This window comes from Protobothrops mucrosquamatus, unplaced genomic scaffold (genome assembly GCF_001527695.2).
Source record: "Protobothrops mucrosquamatus isolate PMUCROS unplaced genomic scaffold, P.Mucros_1.0 scaffold_44, whole genome shotgun sequence".
Lineage (NCBI taxonomy): Eukaryota > Metazoa > Chordata > Lepidosauria > Squamata > Viperidae > Protobothrops > Protobothrops mucrosquamatus.
In genome coordinates this window covers 28238-54535 of record NW_015386120.1, presented here as the reverse complement: position 1 = coordinate 54535, position 26298 = coordinate 28238, and the positions used below count along the sequence as shown (strand labels likewise).

The following is a 26298-nucleotide window of genomic DNA, read 5'->3' as shown; positions in this document are numbered from 1 at the left end:
TGCGTTTCTAGCAATCGGTGCTCGCTTCGCGTCAGTAAGCGAGCAGCTCGCGGCCGATCGATCCAGGTGACCACGGCGAGCCTTTCCCGGAGGCTTGCCGAGGTTAGCACGGAGCAGCGGGCGCGTGAAGTGCGGCAAGGCGTGTTAACACCCTCGGTGTCTTTTCTCCGGGCCCCCTTCCCTTCCAGTTTGCCTGGTCTGCGCGCCTCTCCGTTCCTTCGCCGCCGCGATGCGGCTGTTGATTTCTGCTTCCTCCGCGCTGTCCTCTCGCTGGCAGAGCCCATCTTGAGTTCACGGGAGGGGGAGTGAAGGCTCGTCGCCCCCATCGCCGCCGCCGCTGCTGGAAGAGGACGAGAGCGAACGGGCGCGCTCCCCGGCTTCTCCCCCCTGGCTGGTGCATCTCCGCCAGGCTCATGGTGAGGATCAAGGCGGTGCTCTTCTGGGCTCTGGTGCACAGTTACTGTGGTCTCTGCGCCTGCATCGAGCTGCTGAAACTTTTGTGGAGCCTGGGCACCAGGCCAGGCAAGACCTTCCAGTGGCTGGTCCGAGAGAACCCGCCGGGATGTCTCAGTGACCCTTCCTTGGGCACTCACTGCTATGTCCGGATCAAGGTAATCGGAGCAAAATAATAATAATAATAATAATGATAACTGGCTTTCTGGAGGGTACCCGACTTTTGCTTCTCAAGGCTAATGGGCAATTGGGCTCCATCGCCGTTTAGTTAGGTCAGGGGTAGGCAACCTTGGCTCTTTTATGACTCGTGGACTTCAACTCCCAGAATTCCTGAGCCAGCTTGGCTGGCTCAGGGATTCTGGGAGTTGAAGTCCACGAGTCATAAAAGAGCCAAGGTTGCCTTACCCCTGAGTTAGGTGGTGGGTTACGTAGGAGGCGCTGCTTTCTTGCCTTCGCCTTCGTTCCTTCGCTCCCACTGGTACCTCTTTTGCTGCCATTAAAACAAAAACAAAAACGGATAAGATCAGAGGAGTGAATGGAGGAGAATCCAGTCCGCTTTGTCATGGACTGAGGTCTGCTAAACGCAGCTAAGATCTCTCCCACTGCATGCCACGCAAGGCGAAAATCCTGGGGGGAGAGGGAAGGTTGGACCACAAGGCTGCAGGTATGAATTCAGAGGTGGGAAGGCAATGATGTGTTGGGTTGTCTAGTCTTGTGAACTGACCACTGTATTCATCTGTGCTTGGTTTTTTTATGTGCTGAAACAAGAGGCTGCATCTCTCCAGAATAACCCCCTCAGCATTTGTAGGGAAACTAATCTGGCTGGGGTAGTGTTTTTCAATGTCTCAAAAAGTAACAGGACTTTGTTTTTCAAAGTCTAGTTGCCTTTTGGAAAAACACCTTTGAGGCAGCCTTGACCTGGATGACTTCATAGAGGTTTTTCAATTGTTAAAATATATCTTCTCTTTAAAAAAACAAAACAAAACGGGAATTGAACCCACCAATGGACTTAAAACAAGATATTCCAGGAAGCTGACAGGAGCTGCAAATATATTTATGCAGCTTTTCCAGAGGTGCTTTGTAACTAGTCTTAGGACTTTAATCAAGAATTAATGTAGGCTCTGCCTCTTGCTAAATGGACCGAGTTATAGTACAATATTGATTCCAATTATAATATGCAAGAAAGATGGTTTTTAAAATATTCATTTATTTATATCCCATTTATTTTTACAACTAACTCAAGACAGCGAACATGCCCATCATACTTTTCCTCCTCCTATTTTCTCCACAACAACGGAGTTGTGAGGTAAGTGGGGCTGGAGTGACTGGCCCAAGGTCACCCAGCTGACTCTAGTAGCTAAGGTGGGACTTGAACTCATGGTCTCCTGTTTTCTAAGCCTGTTGCCTTAACCACTAGACCAAACGCTCACTAGTGTGGGTAATTCTTCTTTCTGCCTTGCCATTGATGGCATTTTTCCAACACAGTAGACAAGGAGGAAATGTCATGTAATCTCTTGCTAAATTTGAGGAAGCCCCTTGCAAAGCTTTGCTCCAAGGTCACCTTTAGCTTGTCTTGTTTTGTGGTCCCCCACAACTTCAGTAGCAACATATTTTCTAAACACTTAGCTTGTCTTGTTTTGTGGTCCCCCACAACTTCAGTAGCAACATATTTTCTAAACACATTAAAACTACCCATCATCAGCTCAGATATTGGTAGACTTAGATGATGATGATGATGATGATGATGATGATGATGATGATGATGATGATGATGATGATAATAATAATAATAATAATAATAATAATAATAATAATAATAATAATAATAATAATAATAATAATAAAGTTGGAAGGGACCTTGGAGGTCATCCAGTCCAACCCCCTGCTCAGGCAGGAAACCCTATACCATTTCAGACAAATGGCTGACCAGTCTCTTCTTAAAAACTTCCAGTGTTGGAGCACGATTACTTCCCATCTCCATTCACTCTGTCGTTAATCCTTAACCACTGCTGTTATCCTAAAGACTTAACATCATCATTTCATGTTTAAAAAAAGTCTATTACAATAGTTTTTTACTAGGAGCTGCAGAAGAAAATAGAAATGATGGGGTCAATTGCATCCGATTCTTGGAGACTACCTGGAAAATGCCCTGCAGTTTTCTTGGCAAAGTTTTTGGAAGTGATTTGCTATTGCCTCTTTTCCCAGGTCCGTCAGTCTCCTACTTTCTAACCAGAAGCCTTTACCAACTGGCTCTATTACTCTTATACGGTCATAAATTGTAAGAGATTAACAATAGCAGTTAGCGGACAAAGATAGTTTGGTTCCAGAAATAGGATTCTGCCTTCCATGCTACAGAACTTATATGGCTGAATCAGCAAGACACAAACTGACCAACCACATCTTGGTTTGGTGTGTTACACAATTCCAGTTGTATACTTAGTTGATATTTCTGGGTATCATGTAAACCCAGAAAATTGAGTTTTAATCAGTGATGTACCATATATTGTGTGATTGCCGCTTTCAAATGGATTGAGGTACATAAACTGGCTTTTTCAGGCTGAGTGTTTCTTAGGCTTCCTTTCAATCTTTTTTTTTAAAAAAAAATACATATTGACTTCCTCAGGCAAAACAGATCAGAGTTACAGTCTTCGGAAATGGGGCAATCATGGTTTCTTTCTTCTGTATTAAAAGGTATATCTGCTTTCAATAAAGCATCTCCAAATTCAGAGTGAATCAAAATAATAACCTTGATGACAGTTGGCCACATTTGGCTTTATTTGAGAACTATTTGTCACTTCTCCCATCCCTTGCTTTTTCTACCACTTCTAGAAAAGTTTATCTCACACTACCTTTTGTGACAATTTCCTTGGCATCTTAGAACTAAAGAAGTTGCTGAAACAATAGGCCATTTTAAGAACTTTTATTGGATTAGGATAGATACCCTGCAGTGATCAATAGATGTCAAGGAAAAGCCTGCAAGCAGATCTGAATTGTTTCCCATCACATGTCTCTGGTAAATGTTGCATGGATAGCTATATGTGTAACTTTTTCAGTAAGAGCTTAATTGCAGCAGCAATGACACACTAATTATTACTTACCTTGCACACTAATTATTCAAGCTAAAGCATTGCACCAAAAGTCTTCCAAATCTGAAAGTACAAATCTCCACTATCTCCTTTACAACCTGAGTCTCTTTCTCCACCCATTATGCAGCTGTGGGCTATCCCTTCTGTTATTTGGCTGTCCCCTAGGCAGCATTTCTTCACCCATCTTTCAAGGTCTTTATCATATACTATTACAGCCATAGAAGATAAGGGATAATGGAAATTCTCTAGTCCATTGCTTGCCCCAGGAATCTACTACTCTAGCATTACTGTAGTATCCCTGACAGGCTGCTCTCCAGCCTCTCTTTAAATGGCTGTAGCATAGGAATGTTTACCACTTTCAAGGCAATTAGTTCCATTGCTGATTGCTCTTACCATTACCGGTAGGAATATTTTATGATATCCAGTCATTTAAATTTTCATCCAGTTATTTAATTATTATTATTTTTTTGTTCTATGTGACCTTCAAATATTTGAAGAAAGTTACCAAAACTCTTGCAGTTTTTTTTTCCTTTTCCAGGCTAAACTTATCCTATGCTTTCAATTGCTCCTGATAACATTTTCCTTCTGGGCCTTATTGTCTTAAAGGTCCTTTGTGCTCTCTGAGCTTTTTTTTTTTCTTGCAGAGGTTTCATACCCAAACTAGGTAACATCATCATTGCTAGTCATTGTATTAGTTGTTCTTCTTGGTTATACACATTCCTATTTGTAAATACCCTTCCTAAATATGTGCGTCCAGAAGTGGGTACAAGGCCGAATGGAGAAAAATGATTTCATTTAAATTAATGCGCTGAATAGATTTTTTTTTCAAAATGGTGTATTGGGCTACAAATACTGATTTCAAATACTTTTTGGGGAGGAGCACTGTAAAATGAATTCTGTGTTTATTTTCTTAGTAAGAATGCATTCCGTAGTTTTAAAAATATCCAAAACTGAATTACCTTGATATAAAATGAACTTTAACAATGGGGTTTTGTTATAATAACTTGCAAGGCTATGATTTCTTTAATTATGGCTTATGTAATAAACTACAGCTGAATTCACACAGCACATTTTGCCATAATACACTATATTTTATGTCATGTCTGACTGAGTTTGAATACACACTGACCTGTGTTTGTTTTATAGACCATATTTTGCTGAGTTCATACAGTGCAATAAACCAGCACTGTATGTTAATACACTGAGCAAAGCAGGGCTATTGTAGGTACTTGAATATGTAAATACTACATTACATATGTAAATATTTGTAGTAAAAAGACTTACAGGAAATAGTTTTGTGAAGAACCACAATGGGGAACAGCCAAGACAAGGATATTTTGTTTAAAATCTGTTGAAGAGATGTCTTAGTCTTAGCTTTCTAATGATCCGGTGTGGTAATTATAGTTCTGTATTGTAATTATACCACAAACCTTAGTTTGCCATATGAAGGAAGCAGAAGTCAGCTGTCTAGATATCTTGCAATTATCCAGTGCAAAAACCTAGGATACATTTTTACATTGCATCTGGGTGGTAGTCTCTCACAGCTGTCTGATGTCAGCATGCAATGAATAGAAGCTCTTAAGATAATTGTTAACAGACAAGAATTCACAGTGCCCAGTTGGTGTCCTTATTAGCAGCCTCAGCAGAGAACTTGTTGTTTGAACTGAAAGAGTATGAAAAATAACCATGTAAGCTGAGCGAGACAGCAGCTTTTTGAGCATCGCTATGGTCCATAAAAAGCATCCAGAGAAGGAACCATGTTTATCCACAGCAGCAGATTGTGGTACTTTAAATACTAATACAGTAGCACTTTGATTTCAAGGGATTTTTGATGAAATGAGCCAGGTGTCTGTCCAGCCATCACCCCCCCCCCCCAAATAATGGACAGATGCATTTGAAGAAGTCCAGATGAGGTAGTTCAATTTACATTAATTTTACATTAAGGTCTCATCATTCATAGCTATTATTATACCTTGCATAATGGCACCATTGCACAAATGATGCGAATTACCTCCTTCGGGTCAATACAGTGTAATTAGGTAACTCCCATTATGATGTCATTACGCAAAGGACATACATTTCTGCAAATTGTGTAATTTGTGATATAATGGCCTTGCAGAAGAAATGAGCATCTCCTCTCCTGTCAAGTGATGTTTTCCATCCAGGTTTCACCACATGTTTATTATGGCATAAGTGTGCATGGCCTACAGCTAACTTTATCCAATACCTGGAATGTTACATTGACATTGGGATAAATTAACTTCAGAAAATAGAGGTAATTGTGTCTCTTATGAACTGTAGCTCTTCACAAAACAAATTTGGGGTAATAACTCCAACCTTATGGATTTCCTGGAATAGAGATGTTCCAGGTTCACTATATTTACCTTCTTGACAGATTCTTTATTACGGTACCAAAGGATCAAACAGGTTTTTTGCAGATATTTCACCTCAAATTTTTGCAATGCTTTCACTGTGCAATAATTCAGAAGGGGAGTTTGCTGACAGTATTTGAAGGGAAATAGATTGGTATTTGGAGGTTTCCCGAGAGGTGTCAATCAATTGGATTTGGGGAGCGGCATTGTCTCCATTTTTTTTTGTCCTCCTCAGCTATTGGTTCTGGGTACCTGATGGAAGGAAGAAACCTTGTGTTTATGAGGTAACAAATACGTGTTGAATGGATTCTGGTCTAATGTTAAGCCGTGGTTTAAGATTTTATCATGCATGCATGACATATGGATCCTGTCTTTTCTGTGGAAGCTCAATCCCCCATTGTTTTCCCATCGACAACCCTGTGAGATGGATGGATTTAGGAAAGTAACTGGCCCACAGTAAAACCACTATGGCTGAGCAGAAACTTAAACTAGGATTTCCCCAGTCTAAGCCCACAGTAGTTTACAAAACATACTAAGTAGCTCATTTGCACTCGCCTGGCATCCTCACGTTATATTTGACCACAAAATTGCTGATTTTTTGCAGGTTACCCCCTCCTCTAAAATAAGGGTCCAAAGAGGAGCAGGAGATTCTTACTGGATGAGACAAAATATCACCATTTCTATCCTTAAAATCCTGCAAACCCTCAAAAACAGCCCAATATTGTGCTGCTGAAATGTGGCCATTTTACTGCTGAGTGTCAGTGATGGAATGTTGTTTTCTTCCCCTAAATTTCTATTTCCTCTCCCCCTGTACAATCATGTGTCGGCATTCACTATAGTATTAGTTACATTTTTGGGTCTTCTGAGTGTTGGTTTGCTCTTGTGTGCTGCTGGGAGTTACTCAGATTGAGGCAGTTGGTAAATGTTGTAAAATAAATAAGGGTCCATTTTTCAGGATGTGTAGATGTGAAGATAGGGTATACAAATCAGAATAACTACATTTTGGGTGATATAAGTAACAGCTTTAAAAGCCGATTCTATAGAAAATGCATCAGTCTTTTTCATGCCACAGATCTTTTTGGTGCCTTTGTGGGAAGCCAGTATAATACTGTTGCTGTTGCAGCATCCTGCTGAATACTTAATCACAGATGCGTTTAATTTTGCAGAGTCCTCGTTACAGAATGCTAGAGGGCAGTGTTTGCAAAATATTGTCACTGGTACCCATTAGCTCTCTTTTTCACACAGTGCTTTTGCAATCTGCCATTTCTCTTTTAAGCCAGTTCCCCTCTAATCTGGTTATTTCATTGGTGCAAAGTCACAATAAAGCAGTCAACCCTGAAATGGGCTTCTTGATCCTCTGCTCGTTTACTTTCTGGAGGTACTTTGAGAAATTTCTACAAGAGCTTATTTGTGGGAGCAGCACTTGTGCTCATTAAATTAGTAATTGTGGAGTATCTACTTTAGATGCAGTAGGGAGAAATATTCTCACAAATACAGTAGATCTGTTGTGTCACTCTGATGTCCTTTGCATTACAAATATTTATGTGTATTTACATCTGTATGAGCTATAATTTAGATGAAAGGGGACCATTTAACTGCTTAGAGTAACAATAAACCAATACTAGATATTGCAGCTCAGATTACACACGGACACAGACAAATGGCAGACGCAGACTGAGATCCAGGAGAACAAACTACATTTAAAATCTTAATAATACAGGAAAGTCTTGATCCATTTGCATGCTACTTGACTACTAATGCTGCCAATCTAGTTTTTGTTATTGTTGTTTTTCTCCATAAATATAAACATATAAATATTATATAAAAGGTAAAGATAAAGGTTTCCCTGTCCAGTTGTGTCCGAGTCTAGGGCATGGTGCTCATCTCCTTTTCTTGACCAAGGGAGCCAGCGTTGTCCGAAGACATTTTCCATGATCATGTGGCCAGCATGGCTATACGCCAGGGGTCTTCAAACGTGGCCCTTTTATGACTTGTGGACTTCAACTCCCAGAATTCCTCAGCCAGACATGCTGGCTGTGGAATTCTGGGAGTTGAAGGACCAAGTTTGAAGATCCCTGCTATACGCGAAAGGCTTATGGAACGCTTTTTACCTTCCCACTGAAGGGATATTTATTAATCTACTCGCATTTGTATGCTTTCGAACTGCTAGATGGGCAGGACCTGAGACAGGAACGGGAGCTCACCCCGTCATGTGGCACCTGTGTCTCGAACCTGGACTGTCAGCTTTCCAGCCAACCAGCTCATCATCTTTTAACCACTGAGTCTTCACCCCTCCTAACCAGCTCCTAACCACCCCTCCTAACCAGCTCATCATCTTTTAACCCAGTGGTTCTCAACCTGTGGGTCGGGACCCCATTTGGGGTCGATCGACCATTTCATGGGGGTCGCCAAGCAAGGCTGTGCGCCATTTTTTTTGTCCGCCATTTTTTTCCCCTTTTCCGGCGGGTGCCTTACCTCCCTTGGGCTGGGCCAGCTGGTGGTCGGCCTGCTCCGTCTCTGCCGCTTGCCAGCTATGCCTCGGCCGGTGCAGGGGGCGGAACCACGCATGCGCGGCGCTCCCGGGCAGGGAAAGTCCTCGACTTACGACCGGTTGGGTAGTCCTCCACTTACGACCGGTTTAGTCCTCCACTTACGACCGGTTTAGTCCTCCACTTACGACCGGTTGGGGTCGCGGCATTAAAAAGGTTGAGAACCACTGTTTTAACCGCTTAGGCTTTACCTCTCCTAAGTATATATATAAATATAAAAATGCAATCTATCTTCCCTTCCCTTTTCAGGATTCTGGGCTGAGATTCCACTATGTAGCTGCCGGAGAGAGGGGTAAACCTCTTATGCTGCTTCTTCATGGCTTTCCAGAGTTCTGGTAAATTCCCTGCTTGCTTGCTTTCTTACTCTAATTGATATGACTTGCATTTCTACTTTTATGTACTGGATCAATAATCCTGTTTTCAACTGAGGATCCTGCTCCATTGAGTGACTGGAAAACAACACCCACCCACTTCACTGCTGTTTGTCTAACCAATTTAATGGCATGGACTGCTTTTAGTCACACCATTAATATAAATAGCACTGTTATGTTGCTTCAGCACACCGTACTGACAAAATTAAAATAATTTAGAAAGTTAAGAGGACATACAGTGATTATAGGGAAATCACAGCATAAAATGCTCCTGCTAAAAACATAGTATTTGTGCAGTTATTACATTTTGTTTAGAAGATTCCATTACTGAAATTACAAGATGAAATAATTACCTCTTAATAGGAGTATAACCCTGGAAGAAATTCTTCATTTTTAGATGAGGTAATCTAAAATTAAATTAGTTTTGCAACAGCAACCTGTGTATGTAACAGATTTAAAAGCTAATGTCCTAAGGCAAAATTTAGAGCAAGTTTAATAATCAGTAAATGTGCAGAAGATGTGAAGATAAAATTAGCTGCTTACTGTTGCTTGTAAGTATCCTATAATGTGCATACAATGAGAGCAATACATTTAATCCTGTACTCAGTTCATACATAATGCATAGGAGTTATAGGGTTGTGCAAATCCTTCAAAAATGGGTGCTTCAGAATATGTGGGAGCCTGTATGAAGCAACTAATTCTGAATCTTTAAAGCCATAGTGTCTTTTTCCAAGCTCACATGTTCTTTTGAACGGTGCTTCTCACTGTGTCTAGACATGCGTGTATACTCAACCACTTCACTTCATTGTGGGGAAAAAAACCTGTAGCTACCACAGGAACAATTGAAAGCAGTTTCCAAGGTAGCTACACAAAACCTGAAAAAGTTCTTCCTGTGTGTTCTGATACCTCTTTTGGAGAATATGCCCAGTTCTCCTGGAAAAATCTTATTGGAGCAGTACTAATGGAGTTCTTACATTAGGATCATCTAGCAGAGCCCTGAGTTAGAAGTGTGTTATTCAGTCCCAAGGTGGTTGGTGTGTGTGTGTGTGTTCCACTAGGGTACCTTAATTATGGAATATTCTTCCTGAAGAAAATCTCTTGGCACCTATATTTAAATATTGCTCTACTGCTTTATACTTATATTTGCATTAGTATATGAATTTTTGATGAGACAAAAACCAGCATGGGACCATTTTAGATACATAAACAAATCAAAGAATAAAGGCAGGCTGAGAGAAAGCTCTTGGCTCAGTTTCTTCTCAGTTGCTACAAAGACTGTTGCTCAGACCTTACTGTGCCTATAGGGGAAAACATCATTTTCTGATGCTGTTCACATTTTCATCCAGGCTGAGACTTAAGTAGCTTTACTTTATGGTATTTGTATTCACAGCAGTGGTCATGTCACTGGGAAAAACATGACTTCAGTATAAATGTGTATCCTGTATAACAGGATTCTGCACTAAAACTATATTGATGATGATAATACGCTGATGTACAAATGCTAATATTGGGGATGAGTTGATTTCCAGAAATAGTACCCTTGGATATTCATGAAACAATTTCTCCTTGAGAAAACAAATTAGAAATTAAAAGATATTTCTAGAATATTGTTCTATTCACCATGGTAACCAAGAAAACAACACTTTGGACATATACTGTATATTATCTGTGTTCCTTCAAGTTTCCCAAGATTTGCTAGAATATGAGCCTATCGCCACACAAAGAACGGTATCAGATTCCAGTCACATCTTCAGAATGGATCTACTGTTTTGGGCAGGGCTTTTCAACCAGTGGTACGGGTACCACCTGTGGTACATTGGCACCTGGCAGGTGGTACACGACCATCCTAGAAAAGTGGTAGTGGGGGAGGGGAATGAGCTGAACCGGTGGCAGCACTGCACAAGCCTGAGTGAGAGATGGCTGGAGCTGCAGGGCTGTCAGGGCTCAGCAGAAGCGCCAGGATCAGTACCGCTTTCCAGCTGATCGGCACTTTTTCAGGGTTGTCAGGGCTCACCAGAAGCGCCAGGATCAGTGCCAGGCTCCAGCTGGAGCTCGGCGCTGATCCTGGTGCTTCTGCTGAGCCCAGAAGAAGCGCCAATCAGCTGGAATGTTGCAGCCTCTCCAGGGTCTTGTGATTTACATTCAGATGCTTGGCAACTGATTCATATTTATGACGGTCACAGTGTCCCAGGGTCATGTGAAGTGACCCAAACCTGCTGCAACCACCCAGCAGACGGGAATAAAAACCAAACACCCCCCACCCCACCTCCGCTGCCAATCCTCAACAGAAATGCTCACAATAATGGAAACCTCGGACAGGAGGAAGAGCGCTGCCGGGCGGGCAGGCAGGTGTCTTGCTCGGCTGTGGCTTGGGGGGCACTTTTTTCAGTGCCATTGTAACTTTGAACAGTCACTAAGCGAACTGTTGTTGTAAGTTGAGGACTACCTGTACTTTATCACTTTTTTCCTTTTTTTTTTTTTTTGGTCATCAGATTTTTGACACCTTGCTAGGCGATGGTGGTACTTGGATATTGCCATATCCTAAAAGTGGTAAAATGGGTGAAAAGGTTGAAAAGCCCTGGTTTTGGGGGACATTCTAGAAATCTCCAAATTCAGCAATTTAGTCACATTTTCCACTTGTGGGCTTGGGATTTCTTTAGCCATTGCATGATGGAGTATAAAAATATGTCTGATGGCCTCACACCCCACATCTTGCCCAGTTAAGAGATTGGGATAGGAGATCCTGAATTTATCAATGGGATAGATAAGAATATTTACCCTGTTACAAAGTGATTTGCACAAAATACTATATATTAAGTATCTACAGAGAAACACACACTACTTAGTACTCTCTCTTATCTTTATTATATACAGAAAAGTTAGCAGTTTGTGAGAGATAATGATTTCTGTATTTCTTATATCCTTGATTTATAAAGCCCAACCTTTTTTATTTGTGCTATTCCTATAGCCCGTTCAATTTTGATTGTCCTGCTAAACTTGAATAGCACTATTCATTAATAGTTAATAAATATTGCAAATAAATAATTACACAATGCATATCCTTTTGTTTATGCAATTCATTTCTCTGTATCATTTTGTGATAGTTTTAGTGGTAAAAATGCTCTAACAGTTTTGATCTTCATAGAATCAGAAAGGCACAGTATATTGTGGCATTTAGATTCAGTCCAACAATCAAATTAGTCTTTAGCTGAACCCACACAGTAAAAAGTCCTTTTCTGGGTGATTGATTTCATTTTGACCGCTAGGACATTTTCTCATAACAGTCAATCAAAAATTTCTTTCATTGGAAAGGGACGGCTGAAATCAACTGAATAATGTTAAGTAAGTATTAATAAAATCTTAGAAAGTTTGCGCTGAAGTTAATTTGTTTCACATTTGATATGTTCCATTGGTTACAGTATGTGAACATGTTACTTTTGTTTTCCCTCTGAAAAATAATTCTTTTCCCAACAAAATGCTCTTGAGACCTAATATTTCTGGCCCAGATATTTCCTTTGTGTGCATTGTTGTTGGTTTTTGAAAGGAAGAAAGATAAAGAAAACAGCTATCTTTGCATCTTATTGCTGTCGCTTTTTCAAGATCCCCAGGGCTACTGAAAGCCATTAATACCTCAGCACTTAGCCATCTTTATGGCTATACCGTATTTATTTTCAGAGAGATCGTGAGAGTAGTTTGGGGAAAGGGAACTATTAGTCCAGAAAGAATCTCCTTCAAAAGGAATTACAATCCTAACTGTATAGATCTCTCTTAATTATATCTGACTGTATAAGATTCAGTGAAAGTGGTTGGAAATGGAACTACTGTGCCTGAGTCTTCAATGGCAGTATTGCAAGGAATAAAATAATGTTCGTTGGATGATAAAATACTGTATCATTGCAAAATTTATTTTGTATCCAGGGAATATATTAGAAACACATCTGCAGCTAGTGCTAAATCAACCAAGCCTGCTAAAATATCCAAAGCTCCTTTGATCAACTTAAACGTCCTCTTTTTTTTTTGTTGTCAGATTGTTTTCAGGTTGCGTCTCTCTGATGTTCCAATTAAAAATATCTATGCATTGCAAGCTAGAGAGAGGTGTGTAGATATTAGTTTAATAGATTAGTGTTGTGTATAATCAGGCTGTGATTTATTCAACAAGACATAGTTTTAAAACAATGGTTTGGTTTATGTATGAAATGAACTATGATTCCATCACATTCAGCTAAACATAGTGACAATCGTTACAAGAAAGCATCAAGTACAGGTATTCCTGGACTTACAGCAGTTCATTTAGTGATCATTCAAAGTTTCAACAGCACTGAAAAAAGTGACTTATGACCATTTTTCACACTTACGACCGTTGCAGCATCCCCCAGGGTCACAGGATTTACATGTAGATGCTTGACAACTGACTTATATTTATGACAGTTGAAGGGTCCCAGGGGGGTCATGTGATCCCCCTTTTGTGACCTTCTGACAAGCAAAGTCAGTGAGGAAGCCAGATTCACTTAACAACTGTGTTACTAACGTAACAACTACAGCGATTCACTTAACAAGTGTGGCAAGAAAGGTCCTAAAATGGGGCAAAGTTCTCACTTAGCAACATAAACCATTGTGGTTGTAAGTCGAGGACTACCTGTAATGCAGGTCTTCACAGTTTGATTCTGTTCTGACTTCACAGGAGTTTTATATTTTTAACATTTGATTAACTAGCGCAAATATTCTTACTGTCTTCGGTTTTATGATTCCATTTTGTCCTTCCCATATGAACACCTTTTGCAAAAAAGGTCAGAATGGCATATAAACATTAAATAGTATGAAGCAAAACTTTCTTCTTCTTCTCCTCCTTTGCTAGGTACTCTTGGCGACATCAAATGCGTGAATTTAAGAGTGAATATCGAGTTGTGGCCTTGGATTTGAGAGGTTATGGAGAAACAGATGCTCCCTCCCACCGAGAGAATTACAAGCTAGATTGTCTGATTACAGATATAAAGGATATCTTGGAGTCTCTTGGTGTGTGAATTGCAGCCCTGCTGCCCAATTTATAATAATCCTGGAAAAGGGAGTAGCTAGATGATAATATATTTCCTTTAACAAAGCCCTTTTTGAGGTGATTGTTGATGTGCATATATATATATATAGCATATATTCTTCTCTTGCTGTAAATTTAGTTCCTACAATTCGTTGTTTCTTTTTAAAAAATCTTGGGGATTTTTAATTATTTAATTGATTTTTTGTATATCTAGAGCTCACGTGCCAATGCTTAAAATAGATGTGGAATGGTCTTTCCAGACAATGAAGCTTCAGAGCATAAACCAGTCATGCTGTGAATTGGATAATTGTGATGTAGACTGAAGGGATAGACAATTTTATTTTTCTTGCAATTTGCTCTCTTCTTGAAAATGGGCTCTAGCATTTTGGGCTGAGGGGAAAAGCCAAATATCACCTCATTACCTCTTCCCATCATAGGGAAGTTCTGCTGGATTCTGGTTTCCTCCCCAAAGGATGAAGCCCTTTTCTCCCGCAAAAGGTTAGATTCGATGCAAATTAATCTCTTGTTAGCTAAAAACAAAAGAAAAAGGTTTTGAATGTTTTTGCTAATTGGAATGCAGATTAGGGGAAATACCTGTAACACAGTAATTATGTTTATTTATGGTCAGAATCTCATTTAATGCAACCTCATACTTTAGGATAACATTCTCATTGAGCACTTTCAGATTTAATAAATTTACTGTGTGATATAATTGTTTTTATATACTATCAAACCACCCACAACAGTTCCTCTCACCCAGAAACAATGTTAACTAGAACATTTCTCCAGTCTCTATAATTAAGGTAAATGTTCAGTCAGTGCACAAATGCATATCCACTATGTTATTTTCTTTGAGGATAAGCCATATTAGAAAAAATACAGAAAAAGAGTGAGAAGTTGATGTTATGAGGGCAGGAGATAAAAGAAAATACAAGGAAACCAATAATTGATAAAATTAAAAGTTTATCCTCATGTACTATTAACCATGGCAAGGAGATGGCCCGCTCTTTTTTTTAAAAAGTCAGATTTGCATGGTTACCTTTGATTTATTCCTTGCCTACCAATTTAAATTGACATATAGCCGTCCTGGATTTAAAGTAGTGTTTTTAATTCTTCTCCTATATATCTTGCCATATACATGTTCTACAGTAGGGGTGTCAAACTGCCAGCCCACGGGCCGGATGCATCATCCGGAAGCCGCACCCACCCTATTGCCAGCAATGGCAAAACTGTCCCGATATGTCTCGTGAGGTCATGTGACGTTGCGAGTTTGACATGTCTGTTCTACAGTGCTTCATTGATAATGTTGCTGATAGGATTTGCCCAGGCTCTATTGATGATCTGAAGCTTAGGGATCTCTGCTGCCCATCACCTACTTTGGTCAATTGAAATTTCCACATAATATATTTTAATAAGATAGGTAAGCTATAGATTAGCTTAACTGTACCTATGCACATTTAAAATTTCCTCTTAATTTTAAGATAAGTAGTAGTTAGTTTTTGACACATTTTGGCCAGGTCCAACCAAACTCCAGTTTTACCAAGTACTGTATGTTCATGCTACTTTATTCAAGTGAATAATCTTAATTTAAAGACTATCTATGAAGCCGACATCCACAGCCCACCAGCAAAAAGCACATAGAATGTTCTGATATACACATAACATTTTATTGAGATAAGTATAGTTTGAGGCACATACAATATTTCATGCCTATATAATTCCTGGTATCTTTAACTTAAGTCAGCAGTTCAGAAATCTTGGGAGATAATAATTTTGAAGATTTTTTTAAATAAAAGTTATTAACAAACTAAAATATATTGGTTTTAAAAAGATACAGTTAAATCTCACCACAAACATACCACATCTATACCTACAGTCCCATAAAATAAATGGAAAACTTAGATTTAATCAAATAAGGGCATTTTTTTCTTTCTTTAATTACATGGAAGACTGAAACAATATAAGACGAGAGTTAGAGGCAGACTAGAAAGGAATGGTGACATATATATTCTTAATGTACTGCTACTGCAGCTTGAAAGAGTTATGTACTATTTCTTGAATTAATATCATTCATGGTCCTATAAATTTAGACAAAATATAATTGTCCAAACAATATACTGCACTCCAAAATGACATTGGATTTGTATTGTTTAAGCAATATTCAAAGGATCATCTCAAACCTTTTCTGACTGAATCATCTAATTATGATCATGATTGAATTAGATCATCATAAATCAGTGTTTTAAACCTGCTATTATATGAGTAAAGTTTTGTAGCTAATTAGTATTAATTCATTCTTTTCTACTTAATTTTTTGCAAATCATTTTTAAGTCCAGCTGGTAAAATAGAATTATAAATATTCTCTAGTTACAAAGGATGAAAGTAGAAATTTCAGGCACATTAGAAAACATACTGAAATTTCCCACCTTATTCTTGCTAGGTTGTTAGCTATGATTCTTGAAAAGTTTATTAATAGATCACCTACGTCTGGTGGTGTAAATCATTTGCCAATGGGGAAAAATGTGAGATATTGTTTGCAAGTATACTGCAAAATCCACTGTCATCTCCTTTGATGTGTTAATTTATTTGGGTGTAACTGTTGATAAACATCTGTCAAAAATCTATTTTTAAACAACAGGATACAGCAAGTGTGTGCTGATTGGTCACGACTGGGGTGGAATGATTGCTTGGCTAGTTGCTATTTGTTATCCAGAAATGGTGACAAAGCTTATTGTTGTGAATTTTCCGCATCCCTCCGTTTTCACAGGTGAGTTTAAAAAAAAAGCTGCATCATTAAGACATGCAGTGCAAATATTTCTAAAAAATAGCAGCTTGTATTTGGCCATTATTATCGCTTATATATGTCCTCAATTTCCTTCAATTGGAGAGCTGAAAGAATTATTAGGCCAAAGTCACTAGGGCAAAGTTTTATGGTAATTTGAAGTTGCATCTGCCTGGTTATAACAGTCATAAATAGGGAATTGTTTAGTTCAGCAACTGAAGCAAAATAAACAGGAATGAAATATACAGGACTTATATACATTGGTTTGTCCCATAATTTCTTGAATGTGCTGAAAAACTGACAAAAACCCTGTTTGCCTGGAAAAAATACAGAAATGTAGAGTACTTTAGTTTCTCCAGGTTATTTTTGTCCTGATTAGTAGCTGTGTATTCTGTATTTGTATGTATGTATAAATATTTGACTATATGCCGGGGGGAATGTGTGAATATAAATGTACTGAAAGATGTCCTTCCCTCCAGATATGCCAAGACTGTACTTATCACAATACTGATGGGGAATTCGGGGAACTATCATTCAAACACATCTGGGAGGAAAATTGTTTTAAGACCTGTGAATCCTATCACCAACTTTGGATTCTCCCAAATCTCATAGTTGTTGTTCTAAGGGAAAAAAGGAAGCAGTAATATTGAAAGTAAATAAATGTGGAAGTATGTATAATATAAAAATATTTGTATGTAGATAAACAGAGATAAAATGCAGGATAAAAATCTAACTATCTACATGTCTTCATTGTTTTGACTTTTTCTGCTTCTTCTTTCAGTTTGATGTTATAATCTGTTTCCTAACCTTGATACCTTTCAATAGTCTTCAGCTCCAGAATTCTTAATAATGGTGACACTGACTGGAAAATACTTGTATTGAAGCTCATGTATCTGAAAGGGTCTCCCGGAAAAATCTGGTTTAAATTGTTGACCTATGAGCTATTTTTTTCAATTCTTAGGAATATAGAACACCGCTATGGAAGTGAGTTCCAGAGGGATGTGGCACGTAACACATCTCCCTATCTATCTCTTGAATAGCAATTTTTTTCCAGATTTAATTTCAATCTCTTATTATTTCTTCCAACTTGGCATAACGTTGAAAACAAATGGACTCTGTCCATCTATGCATCAGCAGGATAACTGTGAAAACTAAATAGAACAGGACCAAGTTTGGTATAATGCACAAAATCAGCAAAAGAAATATTGAATGCAAAAATGGTCCATATACTACTTGGGGATGTAGGGAAAAATGATCCAGAAAAAAAAAATCCCAGTGCTTCCCTATAGGAGAGCTATTTGGGCAGCAGTTGAGAATAATTAAACAGGACATAATCCAGATTAAGAATTCATATTTCTGTCGCAACCTTTTTTTGGATTCTTCCTATTTCCTCATCACCTTTACCTTCATTACCAGTTCCTTTAAAAAAGCCTAAACAGGGTCTCAATGTGCTAAATAATATTCCAGCTGTTTCTGCTTCTCTAGGAAGAAAGGTATTTGACGTATGAATTGGGGGTGCAATCTTGATTATAGTAATAATAAAATGCACTGAATATAATTGGATTTGTATCTTGGTAAATTTGACATTAATTCCTTGTTTCAAAAGATTAGTATAACTGACCGTAATATAAAGACCATCGTTTCTTATTTTAACTCATGGTTTTCTTTTTAAGAATACATTGTGCGGTGTCCATCACAGATGATTAAATCTGCCAACTACTATTTCTTCCAAATGCCATGGTTTCCGGAACTTATATTTTCAGTAAACGATTTTAAGGTGGGTATGTTTAAAGAATGGGTTCCATGCACTATTGAAGGAAAAATGTGCAGATATGAAAGGTATGCTTTTAACAGTCATTAAAATTTTGGAGCTAAAATACATACATGAAACATTCTTCTTGTGCCATGTAGGTAAACGTATACTTCATATGCACAAAGCCAAGATTGCTGTTCTTTTATTTGAGAGTAAGTCTGACTAAGTAAGTAACTCAGAAGCCCCTACTCCAGTGATGGTGAACCTTTTAGAGATTGAGTGCCCAAACTGCAACCCAAAACCCACTTATTTATTGCCGGGTGCCAGGTGGGCGTAACCCACTGGGTGGGCGTGGCAGACTGAGTGGGCATGGCCAAGGTGGCCATGGTCACCTTGATGTTGCTCATGGGGAGGGACACCTGTGAGGGCTGGGCAAGGTTGGGGGAGATCCAGGGGGTCTCTGGCAGGTGGGGCGGTGGGCAGGAGGCTCGTCCTGCGAGGTGAGGCAAGGCGAGGCAGGGGTGCCATTGTCACAGGGCAAGGCGAGGCAGGGGCCGGGGCAGCTGCTGCCTGACACCATCGGCCCCCACACACAGAGACCAGCGAGCACGTGGGGGGCGACAGTGTCCATCAGCAGCCACAGCCTGCTGGCCCCTCACCCGGCACACTCTGGGGCTCCGCAGCCTGTCGCCAGCAGTTCAGAGAAGCCGCCTCTGAGCTGGACGGCCGGCCGACACCTGAGGAGGCAATGCAGTGGGTTGTGCCCAGGAAAAGGAGAGCATGCGAGGCCAGGAGGGATGGGATGGGGGGGAGGGAGGGAAACCAGCTGTGCTGGGATGCATCCGGCCACATGGGACCTCAGCAAGTTAGTGGGTGGGTGGTTGAAGAGGGACGGTTGCCATCTCTGGGGCATGGCCTGCGTGCCCACAGAGAGGGCTCCGAGTGCCGCCTCCGGCCCGCGTGCCATAGGTTCGCCACCACTGCCCTACTCTGTCCTCTGGATTACTACAGCCTGTTCTACGTGAGTCTTCATTTGAAGGGGCAGAGAAGTGCTGTAAGCAGGTGCGCCGGCATGTAGACAGGCAAAATATCAACAGTTTCTGACTTCTTGCCGGCTTCCTCATTGACTTTGTTGTGGGAAGCCAGCTTGGAACATTGGAAATCATGATTATGTGACTGCAGCCCACTGTTGCATAGTAATTGTAAGCCAGGCACTGAGGATCCAGTTCATGAACACACATAACAGTGGAATGCTGTGACAGCCAGAACTTCAAAAACTATTCTTAAATCCCCCTTTTTCAGTGCCATCGTAACTTTCATCAGTCTCCGAACGAGTGGTGCTAATCCGAAAATTATACAATAGCTTTAATGTAAAACAGTATCTATCAGTGAAGCTTCTAATTCTAGTACTGGTTGAGAAAATCCTGATGATTTCCTCTGGAGCTGCAGGTGGTTTCCCGCTGGCAGGAATACTTGCTTTGTCCTGGTTCCTCCTCCATCCATCCTCCCTGATGGATCTGAGAGATTATTTTGCCCTTTCTCCACGCAATGTTTTTTCTTCACAATGAAACAAATGGCAATGAGATTAGGATTAAGAGGGCAAACCATATTGACATCCCCTCTTTGGCTAGTTGGAGAGTGTGCCTGAACTATCATAGATTCCACAGCAATCAATGCAGAAGATTCCTGTGGGCAGCACAAGTGCAATTTTAAGGGTTTGGGTTGAAACCAGCTGCTATGTCTTTTTTTTTTTTTTTTCAAAATCAATATATTGCTGCAAATTTTGAAAGTGTGTTGAACCTGCCAATGTCTTTCCCTTGTGGGGTTACACTTGGATTGCATTACACTCAACCCTTAATAATTTGGGGCAGCTTTTAAAATCTTTTATTTATTTGCTTATATATTGATACAGGTGTTGAAAAACATCTTTACCAGCCATTCCAGTAGAATTGGAAAGAAAAGCTGTGGGTTAACAGCAGAAGACATTGAAGCTTATCTTTATGTATTTTCCCAACCAGGAGCGTTAACTGGTCCCATTAATCATTATCGAAATCTTTTCAGGTCAGTTCCTCTTACTGCATCAAGCTAATAAATCCATCTTATTTTTCATAAATACACTGTTACCTTCAAGACTTACTGGAATTTGATGACACAGAATAATGTAAATAAGACCCATAATCAAGTGCTATGGGCTTAAAATGCAGCATGCTGTCTTACAGCAGCCAAGTCAATGCATGAGGGTTCACAATTCTGAACTAAGTGTGATGGACCTGTCCGTGGTCAGTTCTGAGCAATCAGTTATTTATATACTTATATGTCATAAAATTAACGTTGTGCATTAAGGTAGTCCCTGTTTAGCGACCACAACTGGGACTGGCAACTCAGTAAACAAAGCAGTTACTAAATGAAACCATGATTGTGCTTATGATCTTACTTCATTTTCCTTTCCTTTATGTATCTGCAAAGGTCATAAAATTGCTTGATCATAAAATTGCTTCACCTCTGAAGACACTGCAGATAGTCAATGTACAAGGCAAGCCCTAAATGAGGACTACCTGTATATTAAAAGCTGCTGCATTTTTGCAATAAGGCATTAAACGTTAGTTGTGCATGTGTTCTGATATATAAATTCCATACAGCTTAGTGGAATGTTATTAATGTTACTGATTTCATATACCGCTAAGGGTCAAAATACTTAATGCTAAAAGTAAAAATAAAATTTTCAGATCAGTCACTAATTCTAAAATGCAAAGGTCTGAACCAAATCTATCATGTGCATTATGGTGTCCCTGGAGAGGGACCTGTTTGATCTATAGTACAATGAGAATGCAAGTGCATGTCTGCATCCATTTTAGTTACAAATGTAAACTTGTGATTTATAACTAAACTGAACTTTTTTCCTAATTTTTTTTAAAAAAATATTTTTCTTTTTAAAGTTGTCTGCCACTGCAGCATCATGAAATCACCATGCCTACTCTATTGGTATGGGGAGAAAAAGATCCTTTTATGGAGGTTGAGATGGCGGAAATCACAAGGATTTATGTAAAAAAACAGTTTCGACTTACTGTTCTGTCTGAAGCCAGCCATTGGCTCCAAGAAGATCAGCCTGACATTGTGAACAAGTTGATATGGACTTTTCTAAAAGAAGAGTCAAGAAAAAGAGAGTGACTCTTTTGACAGGACAACTGAAATGCTAAAAGATCAAAGTTCAATGTAAGCAAGGCCACGTTAACAGCAAAATATTAAATTAAATTATGCTAGAGAAGATATTTTCAATGTACTGTATATATTGATGCCAATATTCTTACCAGGGTGGTGTAAGACTATGTAACATTAATGTTGGTTTTACCTGTATTGTGTATTTTGCACATGGAACACTTGCCTTAAAATGTTTGTGCTTGTACAGTAAGGAACTCGTAGAAAGTTGCTTAGTTTTGGTTACTTAACTTGCTTTAAGATGTGTGGTGCCTTTTATGAATTTATAATTATCTCAGTGCAGGGGTACCAGTTGTAAAAGAAACAATTATTGGTAAAATGTTCAATTTTCATTCTACTGGTTGGAATTTTTTTAACTATATTTTTATCATTAAAAATGTTAATAGATCTTTTGATCTACAGTATATATAATTTTAGAAGTCTAAAAATGTTTGGGCACACCGGAAATCAATCAGATATAACCATAAAAATGATTGCTTCTTGTGCAGTGGTATAAATTTTAAAAAATTAAGATGTGTGCACACAGTATTTTAAAAACTAAAATAGAAAATGAAGAACAATCATGACTTGTATATTCTATTCTCGTTCTAATAAACCGCAACTGGCATTGTGTCCTGTGTCTTTTAATTTTGAGATTTCTGTATATATAACAGAAGAGGTGGACATTACCAATCCATTAACAATTACTAGGTTTATCTGAATGGTCACTACCACAATAACTAACTTATCTAATTTATTGCTACCATTTTTGTCTTTTATTTTTAAAAATAAATATAAACATTTCCTGAGGTAACCAATTAATACTAAAAAGTCAAAAGTGTTATTTTCTGGGAAATGGTATGATGACTTTTACTTGTATCTACACATTGTTATGACCAGTCTGCAAACTTAGTACATAATGAAAGAGCCAGGGACATTTAAATTCTAATAGTATATATCTAGAACAAATTTTGAAGTGTTGTTTTCTCAAAACATTAAAAGCTTATTTGGAACCTAATGGAAACAGTAGCCAGGCAATCATATAGTTCAGTTTTAAGATAGCTAAGGACACATTCATCAACATTGGAAGTTCAGGACTTCTTCCCTAAAGTGAAGCAGGAATGTTTTTGATGTTGTGACATCTCAAGTTGAAACTTTACAGTTGAATTAACAATAACTAAAAGCTTTTCCCATCCTTACTCAATCCACCTCTTAGAAACAAGATCATAGAGAGACAAGCTCAGTCATCAAATCTTGTAAATACAGGATTAAAGGCATTCACATTAGTGTTTTTGTGTCTGTGGTTTGCTTTTCATGAGCCTTGCCATGTTTTTTTGGTGTATAGTTGATCTGTAATGCCTTCCAAGCTAGACAATGGACAAAAATCCTTTTGAACGATTATGGGACTAATGCATTATGTAACCTTATCATAATGTAATGACAGATTCTCATAATTTTTATCCCATGGCCAGGTTCATCCATTATTATCTCTACAAATAGATTATTACACTATCAGCACTGATGATGTTAACCTAGTTTGGGTAATGAAATGTCTGCAAGAAAACAACCAAGCTCAGAGATCACCGAGGACCCCGTCATTTATCATCTCTCTCTCTCTCCACCACTCCACACACTTAATACAGCTTCATACAAAATTTATTTTATTAAATTTATTTGCTGCCTATCTGGGCATGGAGCCAGTCTAGGCGATTTACAATAATAAAAGGGGGGGGGAATAAAAGGAGTGCTTTTCCGTCCTCATTTTGTTTCCCCGTCCAGTTCCTTTTATATATAGACCCATTCTGCTCCACCATCAAAATCTGAATTTCAGCTCTTACCACCCAGAGCCTCCGGTCAGTTGCTCTTATAGTCTACACCAGGGGTAGGCAACCTCGGCTCTTTTATGACTCATGGACTTCAACTCCCAGAATTCCTGAGTCAGCAGAGCTGACTCAGGAATTCTGGGAGTTGAAGTCCATGAGTCATAAAAGAGCCGAGGTTGACTATCCCTGGTCTACACCGAAGCAGCCTCCGCCATGTGTTCCAAAGGATAATAAACAACGGGGAGGCGGGGATTTAGCCATTCCTTTTGAGGACGGCACACCGCGATTGGCCTACGGCTCTCCGCTTGGCCCAATGAGAACGAAGAATCGGGATGGTCTTCGGCAGGACTCGGATCGAACAAGTTTCCGGCATTAATGAAACTGCTGCTCGTTCCAAGCCATTCCCCGCTCGAGCAAACCACGATCGCCGGCAACACGAAGCGGTGCGGTTGTTAGGAGAGGGAAACAAAGGGAAGCGTTAAGCGCAAAAGGGGGTTCCGTCATCTTTCAAAGGCCGGCGTTGGAGCCGTCTACGTAGGGAGTAAACCCCGCCACGGGTGTGACTCATCCGATCTCCGGGCCAAAAGAGCCTATGCCGTCCCACCGCCGGCTGGTTCTTAATTCATGCCATGGCGCGTTGTGGGGGGGACTCGGTCTCCAAGGGCTCTGGAGGTCCCCGGGAAGAATCGGGAAGAAAAGGCGGCGAGAGGGGTTCCGCGGAGAGGAGGAGGCTGAAGGAGTTGGTGGCGGAGCAACTGAGACGCGATATGGAAAGGTAAAAAAAAATTAAAAATAAAAGCCGGGCTGTCACCGGGGAGCCAGCTGTTTTGCACATGACCCTTTCACAAAAGGAAGTCTGTGAAACCTCCGCGGGCCCGTCGCTGCAGCAGAGTCGAAGTGAAAACCTGGATTTGCTTGGAGTCGCAGAGTTGAACGCCCCCCACCGCCCCACCCCCGAGTCAAATGCATTCCCACGTGCAGTCAGTAAACACGACATCTACCCCGGGAGTTTTCTTTGAATTTTTTTTATAGGCACAGGAGGATTGGTCGAAGAAGCTCACTTTCTCTTCTCTTCTCGCCCTATTTGGGGAAGAAAATGTGGTATTTTGAAGACTACGCGAGGAAAAGAATGCTAGGTAGTTGAAACAGCATTTGTTCAGATAAGGTGGATCTACTGCCACCACTTGTGTATATTTATCGTGGTTTTTAGTATCGCCTGTTCACCGCCCTGAGTCCCGTAAGGGAGATAGGGCAGTATATAAATTTAATAAATAATAATAATAATAATAATAATAATAATAATAATAATAATAATAATAATATAGAAAAGCAAAGGTTACTTCTGCTTGGCAACCAACTGTTGCTAAAGCATCAGGAGCCACATTAGTCAAAAGGGAGATAATTCCTCAGTAGTCTCTGTCTCTAAAAACAAGACACCCAGGGGAACCCCCAAACCAAAAGATAATAGTACCTTCCTTTGTGTGTTTCCCAGCAACTGGCCTTTGGAAATACACTGAGCAGTGCACTTCCATTTTACAGCCTTAAGAAAGTGAAGCCTGCAGCAATAGAAATCAAATAGCTCATCAGCAAAGCTTCATAGCTGTCAATAGGATTTGATGAATGTTGACCGTGTTAAAAGCCTGATGAGCAAAAAAACCTAGCAGATTTTCTATATGAAATTTGGCATATGATAGGTACCATTATAGAAGAACAGTTGGTTCATCAATCTATCTGAAAAGGCATTTGGATTGTCATCAGAACACACAGCTTGGATTGTCATCAGAACACACAGCTATTCTCTAACAGTTCCAGAACATTGAGGGCAAAAATCCAAAGAGGGGTGGTGTTTTTTTTTGTACTTATGACATGTTTGGAATTTGGGGATAATAACCAGAAAGGAGCCTGACCAGTCATAATATATTACTTTCCCAATAAGCAGACTGGTGCATTACCTCCCCACCAGCCTTTTTATCACTTCACCCTAACTCTGGCATTTTGTTCCATCATTTTCACTTTTTCAGAATGCTTCTGGGCATGGGCAGAAACATATCTGGAAATAAAGATTATGCATTAGGGCTTGACTTTGGAGTCGGTTCGCCTCCCATTTCATTTCTTTTAAGAATCTAAAATAAAGAATCTAAAATAACTCACTTGAAAGGCATGAAAAAGATGGGAGTGGCTTAGGCTGAACTGAGCACCTCCTGAAAGCTTGAAGATAGTCTCAGTATAGAAAATATCCTACTCTGAAACTAGCTTGAGTTGGCCATGTTTTGGGACACGTATGAAGGCCTATGTAATAATTAAGAAATTGGGAACATATTTTTGTCTCATATTTTTTCATTACTTTTTAAAAGGCAAATTCACATATTAGTTTACTTTAAAAATGCAGATGCATACACTATGATAAGAAAGGCTGCCCCAATATCATCTTTACCAAGTAAAGAAATTCCCCTCAAAGGACAGAAAATATAAAAGAGGATATCCATAGGGCAGGGGTCCCCAACTCCCGGTCTGTGGACCAGTACCGGGCCATGGCATTCCAGCAACTGGTCCACACAAATAAGGAAAGCCCCATCCACAGGATGCAGGCAGCACATAAAACCATGCACCCTCTGATCCACGGAAAAACCTCTCTCCACTTAACCGGTCCCTGGTGCCCAAAAGGTTGGGGCCCTCTGCCATAGGGGATGCAGCGGTAAACAGAATGGAGGTATTTTGCTCAGGGAAAGGAAGATGTGATTGATTTGAGGCTCTTTGCTACCCCAGTAAGAATCAAGATAAAGTTGCTACTAATGTTAGTTATTTCACTGCTTGAGCAAATTTTGTCCAGCATAAAGGGGAAGCTATGTTCACATGATCCATTTTGTGATAGAACTAGAAAA

The 26298-nt window shown here is 39.7% G+C and overlaps 1 protein-coding gene across 1 annotated transcript; it reads left to right on the top strand.

Moving 5' to 3' along the window:
* Nucleotides 1-413: 413 nt before the first annotated feature.
* On the top strand, nt 414-22123 carry EPHX4 (epoxide hydrolase 4). Its single transcript, XM_015810909.1, has 7 exons — nt 414-611; nt 8710-8795; nt 13687-13844; nt 16502-16630; nt 18319-18422; nt 20311-20459; nt 21335-22123. The coding sequence occupies exons 1-7, from the start codon at nt 414-416 to the stop codon at nt 21564-21566; spliced, it is 1056 nt and encodes a 351-aa protein (XP_015666395.1). The 3' UTR covers nt 21567-22123.
* Nucleotides 22124-26298: the final 4175 nt, after the last annotated feature.